General features: G+C 44.5%; 1 protein-coding gene across 2 annotated transcripts; it reads left to right on the top strand.

Annotated features, from left to right (window-relative positions):
• Positions 1–90: 90 nt before the first annotated feature.
• LRRC8A (leucine rich repeat containing 8 VRAC subunit A) lies at positions 91–20600 on the top strand. Of its 2 annotated transcripts, none has more exons than XM_056504819.1 (4): positions 91–161; positions 1383–1508; positions 10231–12394; positions 15119–20600. In XM_056504819.1, the coding sequence occupies exons 3-4, from the start codon at positions 10238–10240 to the stop codon at positions 15392–15394; spliced, it is 2433 nt and encodes an 810-aa protein (XP_056360794.1). In that variant the 5' UTR covers positions 91–161; positions 1383–1508; positions 10231–10237; the 3' UTR covers positions 15395–20600. The 2 variants fall into 2 exon arrangements, with proteins under 2 accessions (XP_056360794.1, XP_056360793.1); XM_056504818.1 differs by having other exon boundaries at positions 133–200.
• The last annotated feature ends 1755 nt before the right edge of the window (positions 20601–22355 follow it).

Genomic DNA, 22355 nt, shown 5'->3' with positions numbered 1-22355 from the left:
CGCCCTGCACAAAGATGGCGCCGTGCCCGCCCCCAAGATGGCGGCGGGACGGGGCGGTGGTGGCAGTGCCTGCCGGGTGAGGTCAGATCCGGGGCGGGGCTGCGGGCAGGGCGGACAAAAGGCGCCGGAGCGGCGTGAGGGAGGGTGGGCGCCGCGGGCAGGTGGGTGCGCTGGGTTCCCCTCGCGGCCGCGGCGGGCAGGTGGGTGTGCCGCGCTCCCCTCACCTCACGGGCGGGCTGTGGGGACGTGTCCCCCTGTGGGGCGGTGTCCCGGAGGGGATGGGGTGGGACGCCGGGTCGGGGGGGCGCGGCTGAGGGGGCTCGGAAGCGGCGAGCAGGAAGGATTTGCTGAGTAATTCGGCAGCGATTCGGTTCCTCCGTGTCCCGCCGTCCCTGCTCACACCGCCCGGGGCGGGGGGTCCCGGCCCCGTCTGTGGGGCGAGGCAGGGCCGGGCTGTGCGCAGTGTCCCCCCAGCGAGGGCAGGACGCCGCTGTTGGTTACCTGCGGACGGAAGCGCGGTGGGATTTATTTATATCTCCCAGAGGATGTTTCCTTCTGTGTCCGGGAAGCCGCGGTGGAGTGGCAGGGGCTGGTGCCGAGGTGTGCAGAGTTGAGGCTGGTGCCCATTGCCTGGAGCGGGAGAAGGTCAGAGAGTCCTCTCCTCCTAGTGCTGCCTTTGCGGCACTGTGGTACGGCTAAAATGCAATAGCGTTGGTTTTCAGGGTGTTGCTTCAAAATCTGTCAGCCCGAATGGTAACTGTGGGATCAAGAGAAATGAACCCTCGGACATCTTCAGCATTACGGGGTTGGACTTTCTCCCACTGATGTCTGTTCTTTTTCATTTCTCGCTGTTGTTGACACAATGCTCTCCGATGTTCCGCAGTCCTCTCCTACACGGCTGGGAGGCTGGATGCTTGAGAGATCCCTCTAAGGATCTGCTCCCTTGCCTGTTTTCTCATGCCCCGTGCTGACATGCAGGAAGCGAGGAAAAAAACCCCATCTTTAAAGTGGATCATGCTTTTCAGACTAGCAAATAGACAGTAAAGAAATCCCTTTCCTCATCTGACAATGATTTGTTATTCTGTCTCTCCTTGTGTAGTTGTGATAGTCATATTCAGCATCTTTTTTTTGGCTGTGTCTGCAACACCTGCTTTTTGGTAACTTCTTTTCGAATAACAGATACTGAAAATTCTTTCCTGCTAAGAGTTTTACTTGGCTCCTAGTGTTCTAGCCGTGTTTCTAGGTATCAGCCAGTCTCTTTCTGGCTCCCAGTGACCCTCTGAGTTGTTTGTTGCTTCTTAGATACTGTTTGCTGAGCTTTTACCTGTCCCTCTGTGAACTCGATCCCCTCTTTTTTGCTGATAATCTGTGTTTCATTTCAGGGAAACTGTTCCCATGGCTTGTGGGGAGTGCAGCGCTTCAGCACTTGCTTGGGATCCAGCACGTAGGAATATCAGCCACTTCCAGCACAGAGAACTGACGTGCAGATAGCAGAACCCTGCTGCAAGGTGAGGGCTCTGGGCCAGCTCTGAGTGGTCAAGCCAAAAAAAAAAAAGAAAAGAAAAGACCTGGGACCTGCTGTAACATCAGTGCAAAACACAGTACATGATATAATTGAGGTGGAGGAAAGGTTATTGATCAGATGGTGGTGAGGAGAGTGATGGTATTTAATTGTGGTAGTGTCAATTAAATTCTGGGAGCCCTTAGCTAGCTTGGAGATTACAAAGGAACTGAGCCTTGTCAGAAATAAAATATAACTGTACATAGACACCCATAAAACTTAACTCCTGGCCATGTAAACCCTGACTTCTCACTGCACTTAGCAGTAAATACAGAGGCTGTCCAGTAAATATTTTTGGTGACTGCTGCCTGGGAGGAATGCAGCTGAGAAATAGGAAGAGCTGTTTGGTTTGGTGGGTGTCCTTCCATTTCCCATGGGATGATGTTTGTCCTCCTGTGTAGGCGTCTCCAGGCAGCTTTTCCCAGTCACCTGTGTGGGTGGCAGTTGGGCAATGGCAGAAACTAGTTGCAGGAATCTCCCAGTTTCCTTGGTTCTGCACTGGGACAGTTATTAAAGGGATTGCAGAATTCTATTTCCATCTTCAAGAAGGGAAATTCTGTCCAGCTTGGCTGTGTTCTGAGCAGGGATGTGCAGTGTGTTGATTCCAGAATAGAAGAAACCTCTAAGGCTTATCTGGTGTTCTGGTAGTTCATGGACTTTTTTTTTTTTTTCTTGTCGTGGTATTTGAAAACTCTCTTAATTCTTGTAGGTCAAAGACAACATGGATAAATATTTCCTTAAAGCGTGCCAGAAGCCATGTGTTAAAAGCTAATGTTGCCATGCTTGAAATGTGAGTGCCTGAGGCCTTCCAGTGGTGACTTTCTAAAGCTGGTTACATTGTAGTAACTGCTGCAGGCAGTCAGCGAGATGGTCTGTGGTTTTGGGGGTTCCTAATGCTATTAAAAAAAAAAAAAATTAAATAAGCAGTGGAGGTCACATGTATCAAATTATCGCTGAGTGATTACAGCAGGCTTTTTAGAGTCCTTCATGTGCTTCTTCCACATACTAAAGAAGGTTTTTGTTCCGTAGAGTACTTCAGAAGCAAGTCTTTTTGTGTTCAATTGAGCTTAATTGATATCTTAGAAAATAAAGGGGCACTATCTCACTCTGCTGAGTGGTGCTGGAGAAAGGTTTATTAGGATTTTTGTGTGGGGCTCATTAAAGTCAGGAGGGGTGTGCACAGCCATTGTTTTGGTAATGGTTCAGAGTCTTCAGCTGCAGTGTGCTGAGTCTCCCTTTATGCATTTTTACAGGTGTTTTCAAACCCAGCCTCGGTTTAGGATATGTACACTAATACTGAACAGGCATTCAGCAGTCTACATGCTTTGGAGAGTGTATCTTGAATGCTTCCAAGCAGCTTTTTTCTTAAACAGCTGATGTGGTGCATGTGCCTTGTATTGCAATTAGAAATCCAGTTGCTATAGCTGGGTTATATCTGCCCTTCCTGCTGCTGTGAAACTGCTTTTGAAACTAAAAAGCTATTTGAAAAAAGCTTTTGAAACTAAAAGCTATTCAGTCCCAACCCCGTGCTGAAGTAACAATGCTGCCCTCACCTTGTGTACCAAACATTGTTAACATCTGCTATAAAATTACCTTGGTAATTCACAAACCTCCTTTGCTGACTCTGCCTCTATCTTCAGCCTACTTCTGTGCACAGTAAAGATTTGTGCTGGACTAGTTAACAGGTTCTCCTTTAGAGTTGTGGTTTTATCAGGTCTTGATGATGCAGGTTGAGGTGGTCTGCTCTTTTTTAACTAATACAGTCAGAAAATGTTCTGAGCTGAAAGTTACAGTCAGTTTTGGAGCTGGTGGTCCTGACGGCAAGCCCTGTAGGGAGTATATGGAGAGGTACTTGCTCCTCTTTGCTCAGACTGGGGTAAAATATTAGTGTGCTGATGGTTGATGTCTTAATTGTCTTGCATTGCTCTTGTGTGTGTCATCTTTCGCTCTGACTGGCTCATCTCTTGGAGCCTGAAAATAGCTGTGGTAACACCCATGGATTTGTGCATGTTGTGATAGTCTGTCAACAATGAATTAAGTTATCCTTGCTTTTGCTCACTTTGAATTTTGTGTTGATTTCTTATCTGCTGTAGTTAGCCAAAGCTCTGCTCTGTCTACCCTTCCCATAGAGAGCTGAGAGCAACTGGTTCCTCCAGCTCTCAGTGCTGGAGTTAAGTGCTGAAGAGCCCTCTCCTGCAATGTTGAGGTGCTTGGAACTTTTCTGGTTTTCTCAAGTAGTTACTAACAGAATTAATTCAATCACTTGTATTAGGCAGCACAAGGGACTGCTTCATTCTGTCCTGTTGGAAGAAGCCAGTTGTACTTTTCCAAGACATCTTCAATGTCCTGTCCTTGTAGCATTTTTGTTATGGCAAAGAGAAAATTCATTTTGGACAGGAAGCCTGTGGCCATGTACATCCAAAATTTACAAGCTGGCACAGCCATTTTGCTCTGGTTTACATCAGTGTTGCAAGTCATCTGATGGCCCTTACATTTACACCACCAGCACACAGTCCCTGGCCCAAGCGTCAGTGATGCTGGTAACTGCAGGCTGTGCTCAATTCTGTGCAGGTGGGGCAAAACACTGTCAGGAGGCAGAAAATGTGGCAGGCCAAGCCAAGTCCAGCATGGATTGTTCTGGTGGTGCAGCTGTTCTTCCCTGTACATGTCAGGACACGTGTGGTGGTGTGATGGTAAACAGGAGCTGTTGCACTAGATGTAAGACTGACAGTCTTATATCTGACAGAGTCAATTAATGGTAGCTGTAAAGATGATAAAATACTACCCCTATTGTAGGTGGATTATTCTTTTTAATGAACTCCAGGAAAGACATTGTGACGCAGTGGATTCACTTCACGCTGCAGTGTCTTGTGGCTTGGGTGGGGCTGAACATTGTGAAAACCACCTTACCCTGCTCTCAGTGTTGGGTTCACTGCCTTTTCCATTGAGAGAGGAGTGTAAGTTCTGGCAGCTGCTGTTCCACCACTCTCCTTGTCTAAATGATAAATGACCCTTTTAACTTGACATAGAATCATAGAGTGGTTTGAGTTGGAAAGGATCATTTAGTGATCGTGTTCACTTCTCTTCCTCGGAAGATGTTTTGTTCCACAGGAGGGATTTATCTTTTTAAAGCAGAAGGGGCCTGATACAGTGATAATGGTTATTTAGGGCTTTGACATCTGGCTTCACTGCTGTTTTGTTCTAGGCAGCAAAGGACAAAACAACTTGAGTTCTTCTATCTCATGTCTTGGGCTTTTCCAGTTGATCACATGACTGTCCTTGAGCTTGGAAGGTTTTCTGAGGGGTGCCTGAAAGCAGCTCTGTTTTCAGACTCCCTTTTTTTTCCCCTCTTAATTCTGGACCTAATAAACGTGGGGGAGGAGAAACATAAATTCCCAGTCCCATTTCTGCCCAGTAAGCTCTTGCATTTCCTGATTTTTGAACAAAGAGCTCTGTGTCATGCTGTTCTTTAGGATTTCAGGTGGTGGCTTGCTGAGGAGGGAAGCTCTGCTCTGTTGAAAACTTACTGTAACGTGTTGTAGCTCGTTAATAATCAGGGCTGTAGTCTTGAAAGCATCAAGGCTTTTATTTCCTTTATCCACCTCTGATGCTGTCAGCGCCTGAACAATTCCCTCTTTCTCTGGGCTTCTGAGAGGTAAGAAATTCTGTCCGCAGGGTTTAACTTGTGCTTTGCAGTCCACAATGTTAAAACGAAATCAACTGGTAATTAAAAATATGCAGAGATGAAACTAAAGGGTTGCAAGGTTTGACATAACTCATCCACATCTACTTACCCAGAACTGTTTTGTGTGACTGATTCACTTGAAAGCTGCATGCGACTAAAGGTGAGGATTTTCTTCAAATCAGGGAGGTTGGTGCATTCTTGTTTGCCCTGAGGTGGAGCATGTAAGTGCTTTTTGGCCACTAGCTTTGTTAGTGACAGAATGGCCAACAGGAAAGAGGAGGCTGGATAAAGTATTCAGCAATGATGAGTCAAGCTGACAAACTGACCAGTGAAACAGAACAGTGATGTTGTTTCTGTTCACTCTGTCCGGAGCTGGATGTGCTGGGCAGCAGCTGCAGGCAGGAATTTGAAGCACTGTACAGCTAGGTATCTGTTGACAATAGGTCAGTCTTCAGTTTTGGAAATTAAATGGTTTGGGATAGAGGAATTGTCCAAATCAGATAATAGTTACTCTGTTAATGCCTGTGGTTTGTGGGAAGCATTCAGGCTCAGCTCTGTCAGCTTTTAAGAAGGTACTTGCTACTTTTATGATGTCTGTGAGGTAGATACATTTAATCTTGTTTCTGACTGGTTTAGCTGTGTAGGTGTGGTTTGTTCAGAATGTCCCTGTCATTCCAGCAGTGATTATCTTTCTCTTCCAGGTGTGTTTGGTGAAACAGAGGATTAGTACTTGGTGATGCTTATGGTTGGCTGAAGGCTGGGTAGGTTTGGCAGGCTGGTTATATAAAGTCTGGAACTGCTGTTCCTTCACTTGGATCAGCCTGTTCAGCAGTAGTGGGGAGGCTGTAGGCTTGTGCCCAGCAGGCTGAGGCAGGGATGGTCCCTGATGGGATGCAAATCTGGATCCAGGTGAATTTGCAGGCTCTGAAGAGGTATGTAATAGCCAAATATGGAATGTGTATCTTGGCTGGATTGATCCTGTTGTATGACAGTGAGGCTTTAGCATACAGATCTTTTTCTGAACGATCTCAGATGTTGCTGCTCTAAACTGTCCTGAGGTGATTCTGTATTGGATATAGAAAAGCTCAAAGTAGTGTTGCTTGATGTAGCTGAAACCCTCCAATGTAAAGTCATTTCTGAGAGGGCAGGGGATAAGGGACTGTGTGGTAGCAAGGAAAGGTCTGTGGATTGCAAAACTTGAAACATCTTTGAGACACCCAATTGTAAAATTTCACCCCTTCCCAAAGCCAGTCTATTTAATTGTACCTTTGGAAAACGTACTTTGTGTCTGATAAATTGATAGTTCAGATAGTTTTGATGTATCAGCTTATGCAAGTTTAGTGAATCAACTTGTCCTTAAATTTAGGCACCCTTTCAAAATCTCGGTATTGATGACTTCCCTGTGGCAGAGGTAACTACACTGCAAATACGTTGCCTGTTCCTGAGCTCCAACTGGAAGGTTCTGCTATTTGAAGTATATACAAAGGAGCTTGGATCCTTCTTCACCAACACTGCTCTGACACTGAACTTCCTTTTCCATAGCTGTTCCTGTCATACAGCTGAGGGTCTGTCAGTTCAGGTGTTCTGTGCTCAACCCTTGGTGAGGCTCTGTGATAGAAGTGACTTGGCAAATATAGCTTCTTCAGTGATATTTTTGCTGCTGACAAAATGTCCTGGAATCCAACCCTTAAAAAGAGCAGAAACTTGAAATCTCTGGTGTGCTGATCCTGGGGATCTTGGTCTGCTCTTGATCACAAGGCTGGTAACTTTATTTCTGGCCAGCTCTCCTCATGCAAGGATTATTCCCAGTCCTATGCGAGAACAATACCCTCCATGTAAATCCCTGTTGGGAGAGTTGGTGTTCCAGCTATCTGCATATTTTCTTTCTGTAGACTGGTGGAAATCCCAGTTCTTGGGAAGAATCCTTCTGTGCATGGGAGAATCAAGTGACAGAGATGACCCCTGAGAATCTGACTTTTAGTCTGCTGTTGTCATCCACCCCAGCAGCAAAACTGCTCTAATCCAGCATGGAGAATGTTGCAACAAGAATCGTGTTCTGAAATGATTACAAGATGGACTTCATGAAATAAAGATGACATTTGATGACAAGATACATCTCCTGATGTAGAACCATGAGGAATTAGAATTGCATTGCATGCACAGGAAATCTGGGTGAGGAGGGATGTGACTTTCCTTATCTACTTTTTCAAATCTTTGCCGGGTAGTTTTCCCTTTTAGTGCAGATGCTGGGAGTGAGGTTAGATAAAACATAGCAAATTCCAGCTCCTTCAAAGGTGGCCCCTAGTTTTATTGTTCCTCCTTGGGACCTGAATGGAGTCTCCACTGCTGCCAGAAGTGGGAATTTGCTGTCAATGTTCCTTTCTTCCTCTAGTGCCCCTGTCATTGTTCCTGGAAGGCAGGAGATTTCCTGCTCCACCCTGTTAATTGCTGACACTGAGCTGTAAAAGGTTCTCAAGGGATACTGATCATTTTTTTTTAGCTGTCTTGTAAGTGCACAGTGTAAAGGGGGATTTCCTACCCGATGCAACTGGTAAGCAGAATTAGGGAGCCAGCTGTGCTAATTTCTTTCTGGTTTCCTTCCTACATATCCTGAGCTACAAATGAAAGTGAGTAGAAGGTTCATTTCTTGTGAGAAAAAGAATTAGGCATTTTCATGAGTATACCCAGCACTAAAACTCATGTTTGCAAATGTCATGAGATCCCAGTTTCTGAAAAAAGATCATCCCAGTTTTATAATCCTACTATGAAGGGTCTGATATTTCCTACAAGTTTCTCTACCAAGAGGGATGAAGGATGAAGCAGGAAGAATCTTTGAGGAGAAGTGGTATCAAGGCAAGAGGAAAGAGAAACATATTTTTTCCCCTTGATATGGAGTAGGAGTCATGAATAGCTGTTTAACTGCTGGGTTCATTTCAGGTGTTCTGGTGTGTAGAGAGAACTTCTGTACCCTACTTTATCCTGCAATTATTATTTCTGTAGTATGCACAGACAGCTTTTCTTACATGTGTCTTGCACGTGGGCTCTCCCCTCCCTGAGGCAGATGTATTCTGAGGAGGAAGCTGAAATGCCTTGGCTACGGCTTGCAGCATAGTAGTCACAGGGCTGGGAGGGAGGCTTTAAATACCTTGTCACTCCTCTCTGGCTGCTCAGGTGCTGTACAGAAGAGGTTCAGCTTTGCCTGCTCCCTCCTCTGTGCATACATAATTCTGCTGCCCTGTTTAGTGTAGTTGCATTTGCAGAGGTGTGTCAGCCACTTCTCAGGGTCTCTGCAGTCCTACAGGGTGGTTTTTTTTATCTCTGAATGTGCTCTAGATGGCTGTTTTCATCCCTTGTTTGTGACTTTACTGGTTGATCATTAATAGATTTGTTGTTCCTTGTTCTACTGAATTTCTTGAACAGATAATGCCACTTCTCTCAAAATAACCTACTCAGGAAAAAAAAAAAGTGGTGTTTCCCCAGTCTGTCTTTTGTGATGGACCTGGATGGGCAGAAGGAAAAACATTACTTCAGGAATGGTTTTCATCTATCAATCTACCACCTGTAGTTGCTTGGAACCTTCCTAAGCAGCACAGAGCCAAAGCTGTCTTTGGACCATTTATTGTTGTAAACAGCAAACCAAAGAATAGAGTTCTGTATTTAGTGTCTCTAGGGAATGTGGTGATTTTTGAGTTCATGTTAGGAATGGCTTTCTTTGCAGTTCAGTGATGAGAGTTAATTTTAAATAAAAACTTGTATTCTACCAAAGCAGGTGGTGTGGGCATCCCTCTTGTCACAGAAGGCTTTTGAGCTTTCAGCCCCCCAGGACTTGTTGGACTGTCTGTACAGATGGAATGTTATGGCTTGGGGTAACACGATTGAATTTTTGTTTTTTCTTCTATATTAGAATTGAGTGAATTGTCTTGCTCCTGTATTTTGCTAGAAGGATGCTGTGGTATTACTGCTTTTTCACCATCATTAGAATGAGTTACAGTGACTCCATGTTCATCTGTGTTACTTGTCATATGGGGGAATTTTGTGAGCTCCATTATCCATGGATCAGTCAGTCTTTTGGGCTTTCTATGGCTTGTTGAAGAGCATGCTCAAAGTTTCATCTGCAAATCTCAAGGACAAGCACTGCCATCAGGCCTGTGCTTCCCAGAACATTTTGGTTTCCTTTGTGACACTTAAATCCCAGCAGAGATGAACTTTAGGTGGGAGTGGTTAGTCAGAGAAGCAAATTCTTCGAAGTATGTTTCCCCCCTTTCTCTGCTTCTGAAGTAAGCAAGGCAAAACCCCGGCTGCCTACAGCATTTCAGTACTGAATTTATCAGAAGGCAAGTAGCTAATCTTTCCTTGGAGAATTAGCACAAGGGAAGGAAGCCAAAATTACTTACTTGGAAAAGTCATTATATTGAGCAATGTTTGTTCTCTTTTCCAGCTTGCTTTATGAATATCATAATGAGTTGCATCAGTGAAGGAAACATAACTGTACTGTATGTAGATCTTTTTCCTTCCCCATCAATCTGAGAACCAGCCATATGCAGAATTTTATGTAGAAGCAGTAACAAACCAATGATAAATATGCTCCGTGTGTAGATTTTATCACTTCTAACAGTGCTGGCAAATTCCTTCATCCCTGACATAAAATCCTGAAATACATAAAACAGTGTACCAATTACTGGTATGCTCAAGTCAGTTAAGTCTACCCTGTGAGCTTTCTTTTTAGTCTGACCCCACAGACTGCTAACAATAAATACCAGTTCTGAGGTTTTGTGACGATTTTTCTGTCAGGGAAGGCTGAACAAACTTCAGTGCTTGGCTGTAGCAAATGACTCACAGGCAGCCTCGTTCATTTGTCTCACAGTTACTTGAAATTGCATCTGGCTAATCCCAGTTTTGCTATGCCAGCACTTAACATGTGTTTTCTCATGCCCCCTTGAAGAGCAGAACAAAAGCCTTTAAGCTGTTTCTGGTTTGCTTCCAGGTGAATCATGATTCCAGTCACTGAGCTGCGCTACTTCGCTGACACTCAGCCAGCCTACCGCATCCTGAAGCCGTGGTGGGATGTCTTCACTGACTACATCTCCATAGTGATGCTGATGATCGCGGTGTTTGGAGGGACCCTCCAGGTCACCCAGGACAAAATGATTTGTTTGCCCTGTAAATGGGTTACCAAAGACTCTTGCAATGACTCTGTCAGGGGATGGACAGCAGCAGCCCCAGAGCGTACCTACTACAACACTAGTCTTGTTCCCTCTGCTGATTCGGGGCCTACAGGGATCCGATACGATCTGGACCGGCACCAGTACAACTATGTGGATGCTGTGTGTTACGAGAATCGTCTCCACTGGTTTGCCAAGTATTTTCCTTACCTAGTGCTGCTACATACCCTCATCTTTCTGGCTTGTAGCAACTTCTGGTTCAAGTTCCCAAGGACCAGCTCCAAGCTGGAGCATTTTGTGTCTATTTTGCTTAAGTGTTTTGACTCTCCATGGACAACGAGAGCATTGTCTGAGACAGTGGTGGAAGAGAGTGATACCAAACCAGCATTTGGGAAAATGAATGGCTCCATGGACAAGAAATCCTCCACTGTCAGTGAGGATGTGGAAGCCACTGTTCCCATGCTGCAGAGAACAAAGTCTCGAATTGAGCAAGGGATTGTGGACAGGTCTGAGACTGGTGTCTTAGACAAAAAGGAAGGTGAGCAAGCCAAAGCACTCTTTGAGAAAGTGAAAAAGTTCCGTACTCATGTGGAAGAGGGAGACATAGTTTATCGCCTGTACATGAGACAGACCATAATCAAAGTAATCAAGTTCATTCTGATAATTTGCTATACTGTGTACTATGTCAACAACATAACATTTGATGTAGACTGTAAAGTGGACATTGAGAGCTTGACTGGCTACAGGATGTACCGCTGTGCTCATCCTTTGGCCACTCTCTTCAAAATCTTGGCGTCTTTCTACATCAGTCTGGTGATTTTCTATGGTTTGATCTGCATGTACACGCTGTGGTGGATGTTGAGGCGGTCGCTCAAGAAATACTCCTTTGAGTCCATCCGGGAGGAGAGCAGTTACAGTGACATTCCTGATGTGAAAAATGACTTTGCTTTCATGCTCCATCTGATTGATCAGTATGACCCCCTCTACTCCAAGCGCTTTGCTGTCTTTCTGTCAGAGGTGAGTGAGAACAAACTGCGGCAGCTGAACCTCAACAATGAGTGGACTTTGGAGAAACTACGCCAGAGAATCACCAAAAACTCTCAGGATAAGCTGGAATTGCATCTTTTCATGTTGAGTGGCATTCCTGACACAGTCTTTGACCTCATTGAGTTGGAGGTCTTGAAGCTGGAGCTTATCCCTGATGTCACTATTCCCCCCAGCATTGCTCAGCTCACCAGCCTTAAGGAACTGTGGCTCTACCACACAGCTGCCAAAATTGAGGCCCCAGCCCTTGCCTTCTTGAGAGAGAATTTGAAATCTCTCCACATCAAGTTCACAGACATTAAGGAGATTCCTCTTTGGATTTATAGCCTGAAGACACTAGAGGAGCTTCACCTGACTGGGAATTTGAGTGCTGAAAACAACCGGTACATTGTGATAGATGGATTGAGGGAGCTGAAGAGGCTGAAGGTGTTGAGGATGAAGAGTAACCTCACCAAGCTGCCACAGGTGGTGACAGATGTTGGTGTGCATCTTCAGAAGCTTTCCATCAACAATGAGGGCACCAAGCTCATTGTCCTCAACAGCCTTAAGAAGATGGTCAACCTGACAGAGCTTGAACTGATCCGGTGTGACTTGGAACGCATTCCTCACTCCATCTTTAGCCTCCACAATCTGCAGGAAATAGATCTGAAGGACAACAACCTAAAGACCATTGAGGAAATCATCAGCTTCCAGCACTTACATCGTCTCACTTGCCTTAAATTGTGGTACAACCACATTGCCTACATCCCCATGCAGATAGGCAACCTGACCAACTTAGAACGCCTTTACCTGAACCGTAACAAGATAGAAAAGATCCCTACCCAGCTCTTCTATTGCCGAAAACTTCGGTACTTGGATCTCAGCCACAACAACTTAACTTTCATACCACCAGATGTTGGACTTCTTCAAAACCTGCAGAATCTGGCTGTGACAGCCAACAGGGTAAGTGAGCAAAGAGCTGAGTTACTGTGTGAGGAAATAGAGCCGGCACTCTGTTATCTATGTGATTAAACATGCTACAATGGTCTGGCTCTGCTTTTGTATCTCTCTGAGGGGTTTATCTAAGGCCAAACATTGCAGATAGCTCCAGGGCAAGCCTGTCTTCCGAGAGTCCTTGTTCTGTTGCATTTCCTCTCTTAGCAGTGAGAGCTTCCAAGTTGGAGGCTGATTAGAAACCCTGCAAGTCAGTTGTTTCTCTGCAGTTGGAAGCATGTAGCATCTAGATTGATACCAATTTTGGGCTTAAAATGGAGATCTGAGAAACTGTAGTCTTAATCTAAAACTATGTGCTTAAACCTGTCTACTTCAGACATGTACATACACTATGGGAGCAGCCATGTAGGGAATGCATGTCTGGCTTACAACTTTCCTTAGAGTACTTCACATTTGCAGGGAGTACCCCATAGTTTGGTCTTGTAAACGTGTGCTTTTTGTTTCAGCCTAAGTGCAGGGCAGATTACAGAGGATGACCAAGTGTGCTTTGCTGCCTGATTACCATAAGCAGTTTTTTGGCTTGTGTTGGAGGGTGTTTATTTGCTTAAATCAAAACTATACCCATGTCTAGTTTTTTGTGCCTTTAAGACTAAGGAGACTTCATTTACCATGTCTGACAGAGCTGAAGCTTTCATTCATTCTGTCTGCAAATTCCTGGGAGACTGAGTTTATTCTCACCTAAAGTTGAAAGAGCCTCTAACATAAATCCAAGTTGCAGACAGACATAATTAGGTGTTTCTGGTTTCTTCTGGGACCAAGAAGAATTGTCCTGGAGCAGTGCTAGTTTTCACTGTCATACATCAAGGTCCTTTCTACTACTGGCAAGATGTGTTCTGGCTGAACACTGCCAGCTTGAGTGTGGTTTGACTTTTCACAGAAGTGCTCTCAAATGAAGTATTTAATTGCTAATGCATTTCAGTATTAGAGTTCCTAAAACTCCAGCCATATTTTGAGGTTGGTGTCTGAAAGCTTGTGCCCCTGCAGAGTAGGGGCAGACATTCAGCAATTCCAGCTGAACAGCTGCTCACTGGGGTTTCCTGGCACTGGAGGGTTGTGCATCTGTTTGTGTGGGTGGCTGACGCTCTGGTAAACTTTGTGGTGTGTTACTGTTCAGAACTCAGATAATTCTGCACCATTTGCCTTCTGGCAGCCTTCCTAGCACAGGTTCCCAAGGGTTAATCTGCAGTGTATCCTCTGCAGTTTTGGCGTGGAGCATTTTCTTGGATGAGAGGAGTTAGAGGCAGCTCCATTTCCTGCAGCACAGTGTGGTACCACCCATTTCTCTCTGGGGAAAAAAACATGCAATGAAGGCTGGAGCAGCCTTTGCTCTGGTGTATTCAGAGACAAAAGGTGGTGAAGACCCCATGGAACTGCCAACCTGTACTGGGTACCTGGGCAAGCCATAATTACTGGGCCTCTGACAGCCTGGTCACTCCCAGTAAATGGTGACAGCAAGAAACACAAGGACTGGCAGACTGGCACTTCCCAAGGCCAGGAATTATCTCAAATGTCCTCTCCCAGCTTAGCAGTAAATAAAGACTTGTGGAGTTGGCTGGCAATGCTGTCCTGTTGTGGAAAGCAGGCTGCTATAACACATTGCTTCCTTCCTAAACCAATACTTGTCCCTCAAATAACTATTATTTTCAAGAGTCTGTGATCATATGTTGCTGTTTGCAAAACACTCCAGTACCAGTAACAATGACTGCATTGAATTGTCTTTAATTCTGGTCTGGTTTCATCTTAGCTTTTCCTTAGACGACTCCTTGTTCAGAATGGATTGCAGGCTAATTTTGCCATGAATTATATGATACATAATTTGAGTCTTAAACAAGCCATGTTTGCTTTTAAAGGCAAATGATGGTCTCAGCTTAGAGACTTTGTATTAAGGAAAGAATCCTAAGTTGCTGCATTTAGTTTCTAGCCTAGTGTTTGCTAAACCTTAGCCATAGAAAGAAATTCTTTGGGAGGACTGGACAATTACAAGGATTTGCTAGAAATAAGCCTTATTAAATTTGTGATTCATGGTTACCTGAAGGTGGTGCTGAGAAAGCTAACAGCTGGTGGCTTTGCTGTTTTTGTATTTTGGCACTGTAAAAAGCCCCTGTGACTTGGAGCCCAGAAAGTCTTTGCAATGTTTCACTGCCCTACAGAAATGATGGAAGAGGATTCACAGTTCTCAGGGCCAGGAGGTTGTACCCATGTAGCCTCTGCTCACCTTACAGCCCAAGCAGAAGTTCTGATTAAATCTTTGTTCAATGTAATGTCAACTGTAGAATGCCTTCTTAAAGCAAAGGAACTAAGATCCAGTGGCAGAATAAAGGATTTGGGATGGAAAGAAGTCAATACAGATGAAAGCATGTGCCAGTATGGACCGGCTGTCAGCAGGTTTATGGTCCTCTAATCCTGGCCTTGGAGACAATATCTGCTTTAGCCACCATTGTTGGTGATCTCTTGTAACTAGTGCAGTGTCTGAAAGAGGAATCCATATAATCATAGTCCTGGAAGCACCTAAAGCAGGAAGCTCAGAAAGCAGGAACTCACTCAAGGGAGAAGTGGATGATTGAAAACAATGACTCTGTAAACCCTGGAACTTTGTGTTGGCTTGTTGGTCACTTGTGAAGGCATGTCCATGTCTACTGGTGACTTTGCCTACGATTGGTTTCTTTTTTTCAGATTGAGAGTCTCCCACCAGAGCTGTTCCAGTGCAGGAAGCTGAGAACCTTGAACCTGGGGAACAACGTGCTGCAGTCACTGCCCTCCCGGGTGGGAGAGCTGACGAACCTGTCGCAGATCGAGCTGCGAGGGAACCGCCTGGAGTGCTTGCCTGTGGAGCTGGGAGAGTGCCCGCTGCTGAAACGCAGTGGGCTCGTGGTGGAGGAGGACCTGTTCAACACCCTGCCCTTGGAAGTCAAAGAGCGCCTGTGGAGGGCAGACAAAGAGCAAGCTTGAACCCCCGAGAAAAGGGAAAAGCCTCTGATCAACTAGAAGGAAGCAAAAGGCCATTTCAGTCCCCTTTCACCCAGATGCTCCCCTTTATCCACTCCAATCACTATCAAACTGGCCAAGGAGTCCTTGACAAACATGACTCTGAATGAGTCAGCTTCTTGCCTCAGATGCAGGATGGGGGAGGCTTGGGATCAGGATGAAGATCAAGACAGATTAATTGGCCTCTGAGGAGGCCCCAGGGGGAATTAGAGGTGTTGCGGTTCTTCTGGACAGGAAATGGGGTGAGGTGGAGGTGCTGGTGAGATGAAATGACCTTTGAATGGAGGAGAAAATGAATGTGGGGATTGCTGCATTGCTCCTAATAGGGCTTAAATGTGTCAGGGACTGAGGGAGTCCAGTGTCCTGCAAGCAAAGATCAAGAGACAAAGAAACCTCTTGAACCTCCATCTCTGTGACAGCTGGTACTGCTCCCCTCTGACTCAGATGCAGTCAGTGAGGCCCCAGATTGGGGTGGGATAGGACACAGACAGCTGATTTTATCTAGATGCTGGCATTAGGATTTGGGAGATATTTATCTTATCAGCTGTTTGAAGGCAGATTTATTTTTTTTTTTTTTTACAATCAATTTTCTTTCCCCTTTGCACACCCCCCACCTTTTCCTTTGCCCCTGGAGAAGGAACCAAACTATCTGCTCCTTTAAGATTGCACTACTGTAACGGTTTCAAGTCACTTGTGCGGGTGAGTAGATCAGAGCATCCTTCTCCAGCTGATGTCCTGGAGGCACTAACTGACAATTCCAGAGCTTTAGCCTGTTCAGAAATGGATGGTTATAGTAAAAGTGGGAGATCTGGATAAAAAGCAGTTGGACTGTCTAATCTACTCTCTCAGAAGCATTGAGTTGCTTCTGGCTTTTAGTTCTAAGTTACTTTTTAACGGCTGGTATTTTGTTGCATATCAAGTAGAAATGTACAACTGGCCAGTGTGTCAGGGGCTCTCATGGGGTTGGGGAGGAAATGTGGGTCTCCTCTGCACCTCTAGTCCCCCATTCTGCCTTCCCCCACAATTAAGTTGTTAAATTCAGTTGTTCAATGCTCTGCCAGTGTTTTTCATGGATGCAATCTAGAGAACTGCTTGATTGTTCTCTTCTGTTGTTCCCCTCACTTTAACTGCTGTCAGTTCCTGTTACACCTCTTGACCTAAATAAGAGGCTAATGCTGATTGAACCTGGTGCTGGAAAAGAAAACCTTGTCCTCCTGTTTCTTCCTTCCCTTTTCATTCCCTCAGTGTTAAGGAGGAGAATGAGAATCCTCAGTGGAGTAAGCTCTTCTGGCTTCCTGGAACAGAGCAGCCTTTACTGAAACAAGTTTGACCTGTTTGGTGGTATTTGACAAAAAACCCCATAACCTTCTGGGCTGGCAGAGGTAGATAATGTGTAACAGTTACTGATCTTCATGTCCTTAAGGTGGGGTGGTTAGGATGCCTCCAGGACACAAAGGTCTTCATTTTTCCATCAGAAGGAAGAGGATGTGCCTGGACCCACAGGTCCTGGTTGTAACATTCTGCATCAGACCAACAGGTCAGCTCCAAGGTGCAGTGCTGCAAGCTGGGCCATGAGAAGTTTGGAGGCCTCCCCTGTGTACAAAGTGGGAAGCTCCATCCAGCTCCAGAGGGATTCCTGACAAGTTGCCAGCAAGTACCCTGGCTCATCAGCTGGCTTGTGATCCCGTGGATGTTGGGGCAATAAGGCATAGTGTGGCTCTCTTCATCAGATGTAAGATATGAAACATATATATATATATATATATATACTAAATATGCTGAAACCATGAACAATGTTGACTGGACTCTGGATTTATTGATGTTCAGATGCTTAAATAAAGCTACATTAAAATCAGGAGATCTGTTTATAAAACTGCTTTTAAGAAAAATGTAAATCTTGCTTCCCTTAGTCTATTCATTGTGAAATATCTAAACAGTCCTGGGGATAATATAATTAAATCTCCATCTGGGAGGCAAGGTACTGTAAAAGCTTTTCTGGCTTCTAATAGGGTTAGTGTCTTGAAATCGTGTTAGAGCTGGGGCCACAGCTGAAAGGATGGGGAAGAATTGATGCTGATTGGATTGTATTTGTATTTGCCAGAGCCTTTTGGATCACAGGAGGACAGAAATTGCTAGGTGGGCTTTGCTTCTTGAGTAAACATGAATGGCTTCAGGCTTAGCTACAGCTGTTTTCCAGTCAGTTCCCTGTGGTGGGTGTGGAGGCTGTTTGTATGGTGAAGGAAATTTTTTTTCCTTAGTCTGCGCTAAAAGATAGCCCTGGAGAGTAATGGCCTCTGAATGGAGATGTGGACTCTGTTTGCTATTCAAGGCCACTGGGTGACTGTTTTATGACACATGTGTTTTAGACCAGGCAGGGCTGAAAGGGCAAAGCACCCCCTAGGAGTTTCACCTGGCTCACAGGAACAGTGAGTTTTGTCCAGGAAATCTCTAGATCTCCAATCTAGATTGGAGATGAGTGCTTTGACACCTGTTTCCAGGTGTGGTCTTAGTTATACAACCTAAACTTTGCACAGCTGGGTTAGTTTCTCTGAGCAGCTCCTGGAAGTGTGCTGCAATGCTTCTAGAAGCTTGCAAGCTCCTGAGCAGCCCTGTATCCCAGCAGGATGGGTGAACAGCAGGCTGTTCTGCCAGAAGGGTGGGACTGCCTCCAACTCCTGACCAAGTCACAGTGCTGTGCTCCTGCTGCTCGCTGAGTAGAGACTGGCCTGGGCCTGAGGTGTGCAAAGCAATTGTAAGGCTGGTATTGATCATGCATGAAAAGGCCAGCTTTGTGCTGCTTCTGCAATAGTCCAAGCTTAACTCTTGGTTTTGACTGCTGGGGCTTGAGAGCTTCCTATATGGCAAAGTAGGGATGAGCAGTCTGATAGCATTTTGTACTGGAAACACAAATACATTGTCACTCTGAAGGAGAGCAATATGTATTTATTTGATACAGGCTGCTTGGTCTCCCTTTTGCTTCCAGAGTGTCAGTCTTGTATGACAAGATGGAAAAAGCTTTAGAACTTCCAAGGGTAGGATCTCTAGACCATGAGTCCTGAACATGTTTGAGGACTGCTGCAAAACTCAACCCACAGCAGAGCGAGTCACTTCCCAAACCTTTCTGGATTGCTCATTCTGTGGGGGATGTCCTTACATCAACAGTCCATCCTCATTGCAAGTATTCAATCCATGAATATTCTGTATTTTCTTCAAGTTTCCATCAGACTGAAGCTTAGGGGGTTTATTTCTGACACAGATCTATGCATTCACAAAAAACATTCAGTTTAAGCAGACAGTCACTGCCCTGGTCAGTGTCTTATTCTCCTGACTAGCTTTTCCAAACAGTAGCAAACCAGATTATTTATTAGCTGCTAAACCATACAGCAACTTGAATTAAACCCACCTGTTTCCTTAATAGCACTTCTGAGCTGAACAAGTTCTTGGAGATCACAAGGATGCTCATCCCTTGTTAGGATTGAAGGTTAGTGACATGCACTTCACCTTTCCTGCTAAATACCCCAAAAAGTGATAAGTTTCAATTATTTTGAACCTGCTGAAAGGCAAGGAATACCAATTAAATGTGTAAAATTGTGCTGTACTCTGACACTATGCACTGAAATGTTAGCTGAAGTTGTTCTGTGTTTCAGATGATTTTCTGATTTTATTATTTAATCCCCAGTTAATTCAGCAGCTGGAAGTAATTTACTCTGTCAGTCTGAGTGGTTAAATAGCTGTTACAGGTATCTTTCATGATGTGCTGTTCTTTTATATTAATTGTCACTTCTTTTTAATATCCTACCTCATTTTTAATTTTTTCTTATTGCCATTTATACACTCCATTTAGCTCACTCCATTTTAATTAAAGTTCTTGGTGTCTATTACTGTAAATAGTATTAAGTGGCTTTCTGTTGCTGAACCACATGAAATCCTCTTCTTTTTTTTTTTTTCCCTCTTTAACAATTGATTCTAGGAATTCTGAGAACAATAACACATACTTTGTAGAGGATGAGTTGTCTGGAAAAAAGTTTGAAATTATATTGATTCCTAGGCTGTGATATTGTTTCCTTTCCTTACCTCTTTTCCTGCTTTAGAGTAGAACTTATATGGTTTGAGTTCTTTGGATATTATTTTTTTTTCAGTCCTCCTTCAGGGGATGGGTAGCTTTTTTCCCCTCATCAATAGCTGTGCCTTCTCTAGAGATCTGTTAATGTAACATCTCCCTAGAGGCACTTGTTCCCTGGAGTGTATTTGTAGCAGTGCCTGCCTGAAGCCAACTCATCCCTTGGATTCTTTTTCTTTCAACCATGGAGAGATTTCCTAACTTCTGGGGTGACTTCTCACTGCCAGACAATATTGTCATACTGTAAGCAGAGTCACCTGCTCTGAAATTCACATAAGGTAAGGCTGTGGGGATGCTGACAAGTAAAATTAATGCTTATCCTTAACTTGTTAAATTTTTCCTCCATTTTAACCCTACTGTTTGGCCACAGTAGATAATGTAACTTTCCCAAGCACGTGCCAAAACTGAGTTTTCTGTCCTACCTCATTCTAACAGTGTACAAAACACAACTGGAATTGGGCAGGATTATTAAAGTTTGATTCAGACCCTTCTCCCTCCAGCAGTGGCAGTAGGTTAATATTAAACTGCTTTGGGAGTATGAAATCCTCCAGAAATCTCATCTCCAAAATCCAGTTTCTAAAGTAGCAGCACTTGAATTGCTCTACCCCAGTGGCAAAGGTCAACTTCGTGTGAGTTCACACAAAGGCTTAATTTAGGATTCCTGGAATTTTCCATCCCTTCCTCCCTCTGTTTCCTTTAAAGGAATTTTACTGGACAATGGAAGAGTTTTTCTGGAGGAGACATAATGAGAAGGGGGCTACTGAGCCTGAGTCATCTTTACAGCTGACAAATGTCCATTTCAATAAGTCACTACTCATGGCTTAAACATGGTTCACTCCCATTGTGTAAATGCACAACAGGGCTGTGGTTTGGCATCTGGGACCTGCAACTTGGTGTAACATTTCAGAGTCGTGACATTCACTTTGTACATGGGATTGTTTGGGCAGCTGAGCAACAGCACCTTTCCTATGAGCACTGAAGGCTGCTCTTGTTTGCTCTGAAAGACTTGTACAACTGGGCACTTCACCAGAATAAAAGTTTTAATTTGCATTTTCTTTCTGTGTTTGCTTTCTTTGGTGTTTCTTGTGTATGAAGGTATTCAGCCTTCCATGATGTCACTTTTCAAAAGACAGGTGTTAATAATTCCACTTGTTGTGTAGGATTATTGGGCTCTTTTACTCAATTCAAGTCCTTGTGGATTATGACAATCCTTTATGAATCAAGTAGATGTACAGAGAAAGAGGTGCTGCTCTGTGATAAGCTAGAGCTGTGTAACTGATTCCACTGTCACTTCAACAAGTGTCCAAAACAGTTCCTGTTGCTGAATTTAAGGCTGTTGCCATAGGAATTGTCTTCAGACTGGTAAATTATTTCAGTACCTGCCTTCCCCATGGGTTCCTTAACTGGAAATGTTGGAAGATAGTGTTTTTCCCAATTCATGATGTGTTACAGAGAATCAGCCTGTGACTTGCAAAGGAAATTTGAGTTTCTGTGCAGCTCCTTTTTTGTGTAGAAAGGTGCTTCTCTTGTGTTTTTGCCTTCCCTCACTTCCTTTGTCCATGACTACTTGGCCACAGTGACACTGGCCCCACTTCAGACAGAGAATGTAAGCAGGCTTTGAAACAGCTGAGTAGAAGTTTGTAATGCTGCTTATTGATGAATTTTAAAGAAATGCAGGACTGAACCAAGAAAGGAGAGGACAAAATGTCCCTTGTCATCTAAGGCTCACCTGGACCTCGGCTCCTTTTGGCTAGTTTACCTTTTGGAGGGTTTACCTGGGCTTTGAGGAGCTGAAGAAATCATACTTCTTTGCTCCTTGTTTCTCATTAAATATTTTGCTACTTGTTGCTGGTTATATCAAAGACTTCAGGAGAAGTGAGGTGGTCCAGTGGAAATTTTTTTCTCTCAGATAACCCTGGCAGTTCCACAGCAGCAGTTCTGGTGTAAGTGTTGAGCTACTTGAGCTGTCTTGGCTCCAAATGGATTCAACAGGAACCCTTATTGGGATAATTGTGCCATTTAATTTGAAACACTTGATCTGCACCTTTCCTACAGATATGGGATAGGCTTTGGCAGCCTCTAATGGAGTTTGCCAGAAGTTTTCTTGCAGAGCTGGCAGGAGAAAATGTTGAGTCTGCAAAAAGAGCTCTTGGAGGAGGAGGAAGGGAAGGAAAATGAGCAATTTCCCAGTTTTGTCTAAGTGCTGTCAGCCTTTCTGTGTAAACTTAAAGGGACAGAAGGCTTTACAACAGTGGCATCCTTCTCTTTGACTTTTTTTGGGCATTATGTGGCCGAAGTGTTTTTTCTCTTGCGGAAAGATCTTTCTGAGCCTCAAAACAGGGGCATGGCTGGAGTGGCAAAGAACAGGAGGACTCTGAAGGACAGACATAGAAAGCTCCTGGAACCAGGATGGGTTTTATCTCCTGATAGCTGCTGCATTGTTTACTGTGATCTGCTGTTTGTATTGTTCAAAACATTCCATGGAACAGGAAAACTGTGGTTTGCTGCTGTGGCATGAACCAAAACAGCCTCTGGAGTCATCGTGTGTCTGTGTGTAAGGTGGGGAGTGGAGACAGTGACGTCATAAATTGCTGGAAAAAGCCACTGTGTGTGGGCATGAGAAGGATGTGACATGACAGTGATGGAGAGGGACTGAGGAGTGGCACGGGAGTGTTTTCCAGGAGTGTTTCTCCAGGGTTGCTGGCTCCCAGGGAGGGGTGAGGTGGGTCACACGATCAACTTTCAGGCAACAGCCTACAGCTGTTTTTTTTTCCCCACTGGTCATGCATCTTCCTTAAAAACTTT

This window comes from Oenanthe melanoleuca, chromosome 17, assembly GCF_029582105.1.
Source record: "Oenanthe melanoleuca isolate GR-GAL-2019-014 chromosome 17, OMel1.0, whole genome shotgun sequence".
NCBI classification, from domain to species: domain Eukaryota; kingdom Metazoa; phylum Chordata; class Aves; order Passeriformes; family Muscicapidae; genus Oenanthe; species Oenanthe melanoleuca.
The sequence above is the reverse complement of the archived record's forward strand: the minus strand, read 5'-3'. Positions and strand labels throughout refer to the sequence as shown.

What these genes read in the sequence shown, in the direction of transcription:
- LRRC8A (XM_056504819.1), top strand. Translation starts at nt 10,238, where the DNA reads ATGATTCCAGTCACTGAGCTGCGCTACTTCGCTGACACTCAGCCAGCC. An exon ending in TGGCTGTGACAGCCAACAGG is followed by an intron (nt 12,395 to 15,118) that starts GTAAGTGAGCAA and finishes TCTTTTTTTCAG; the next exon opens with ATTGAGAGTCTCCCACCAGA.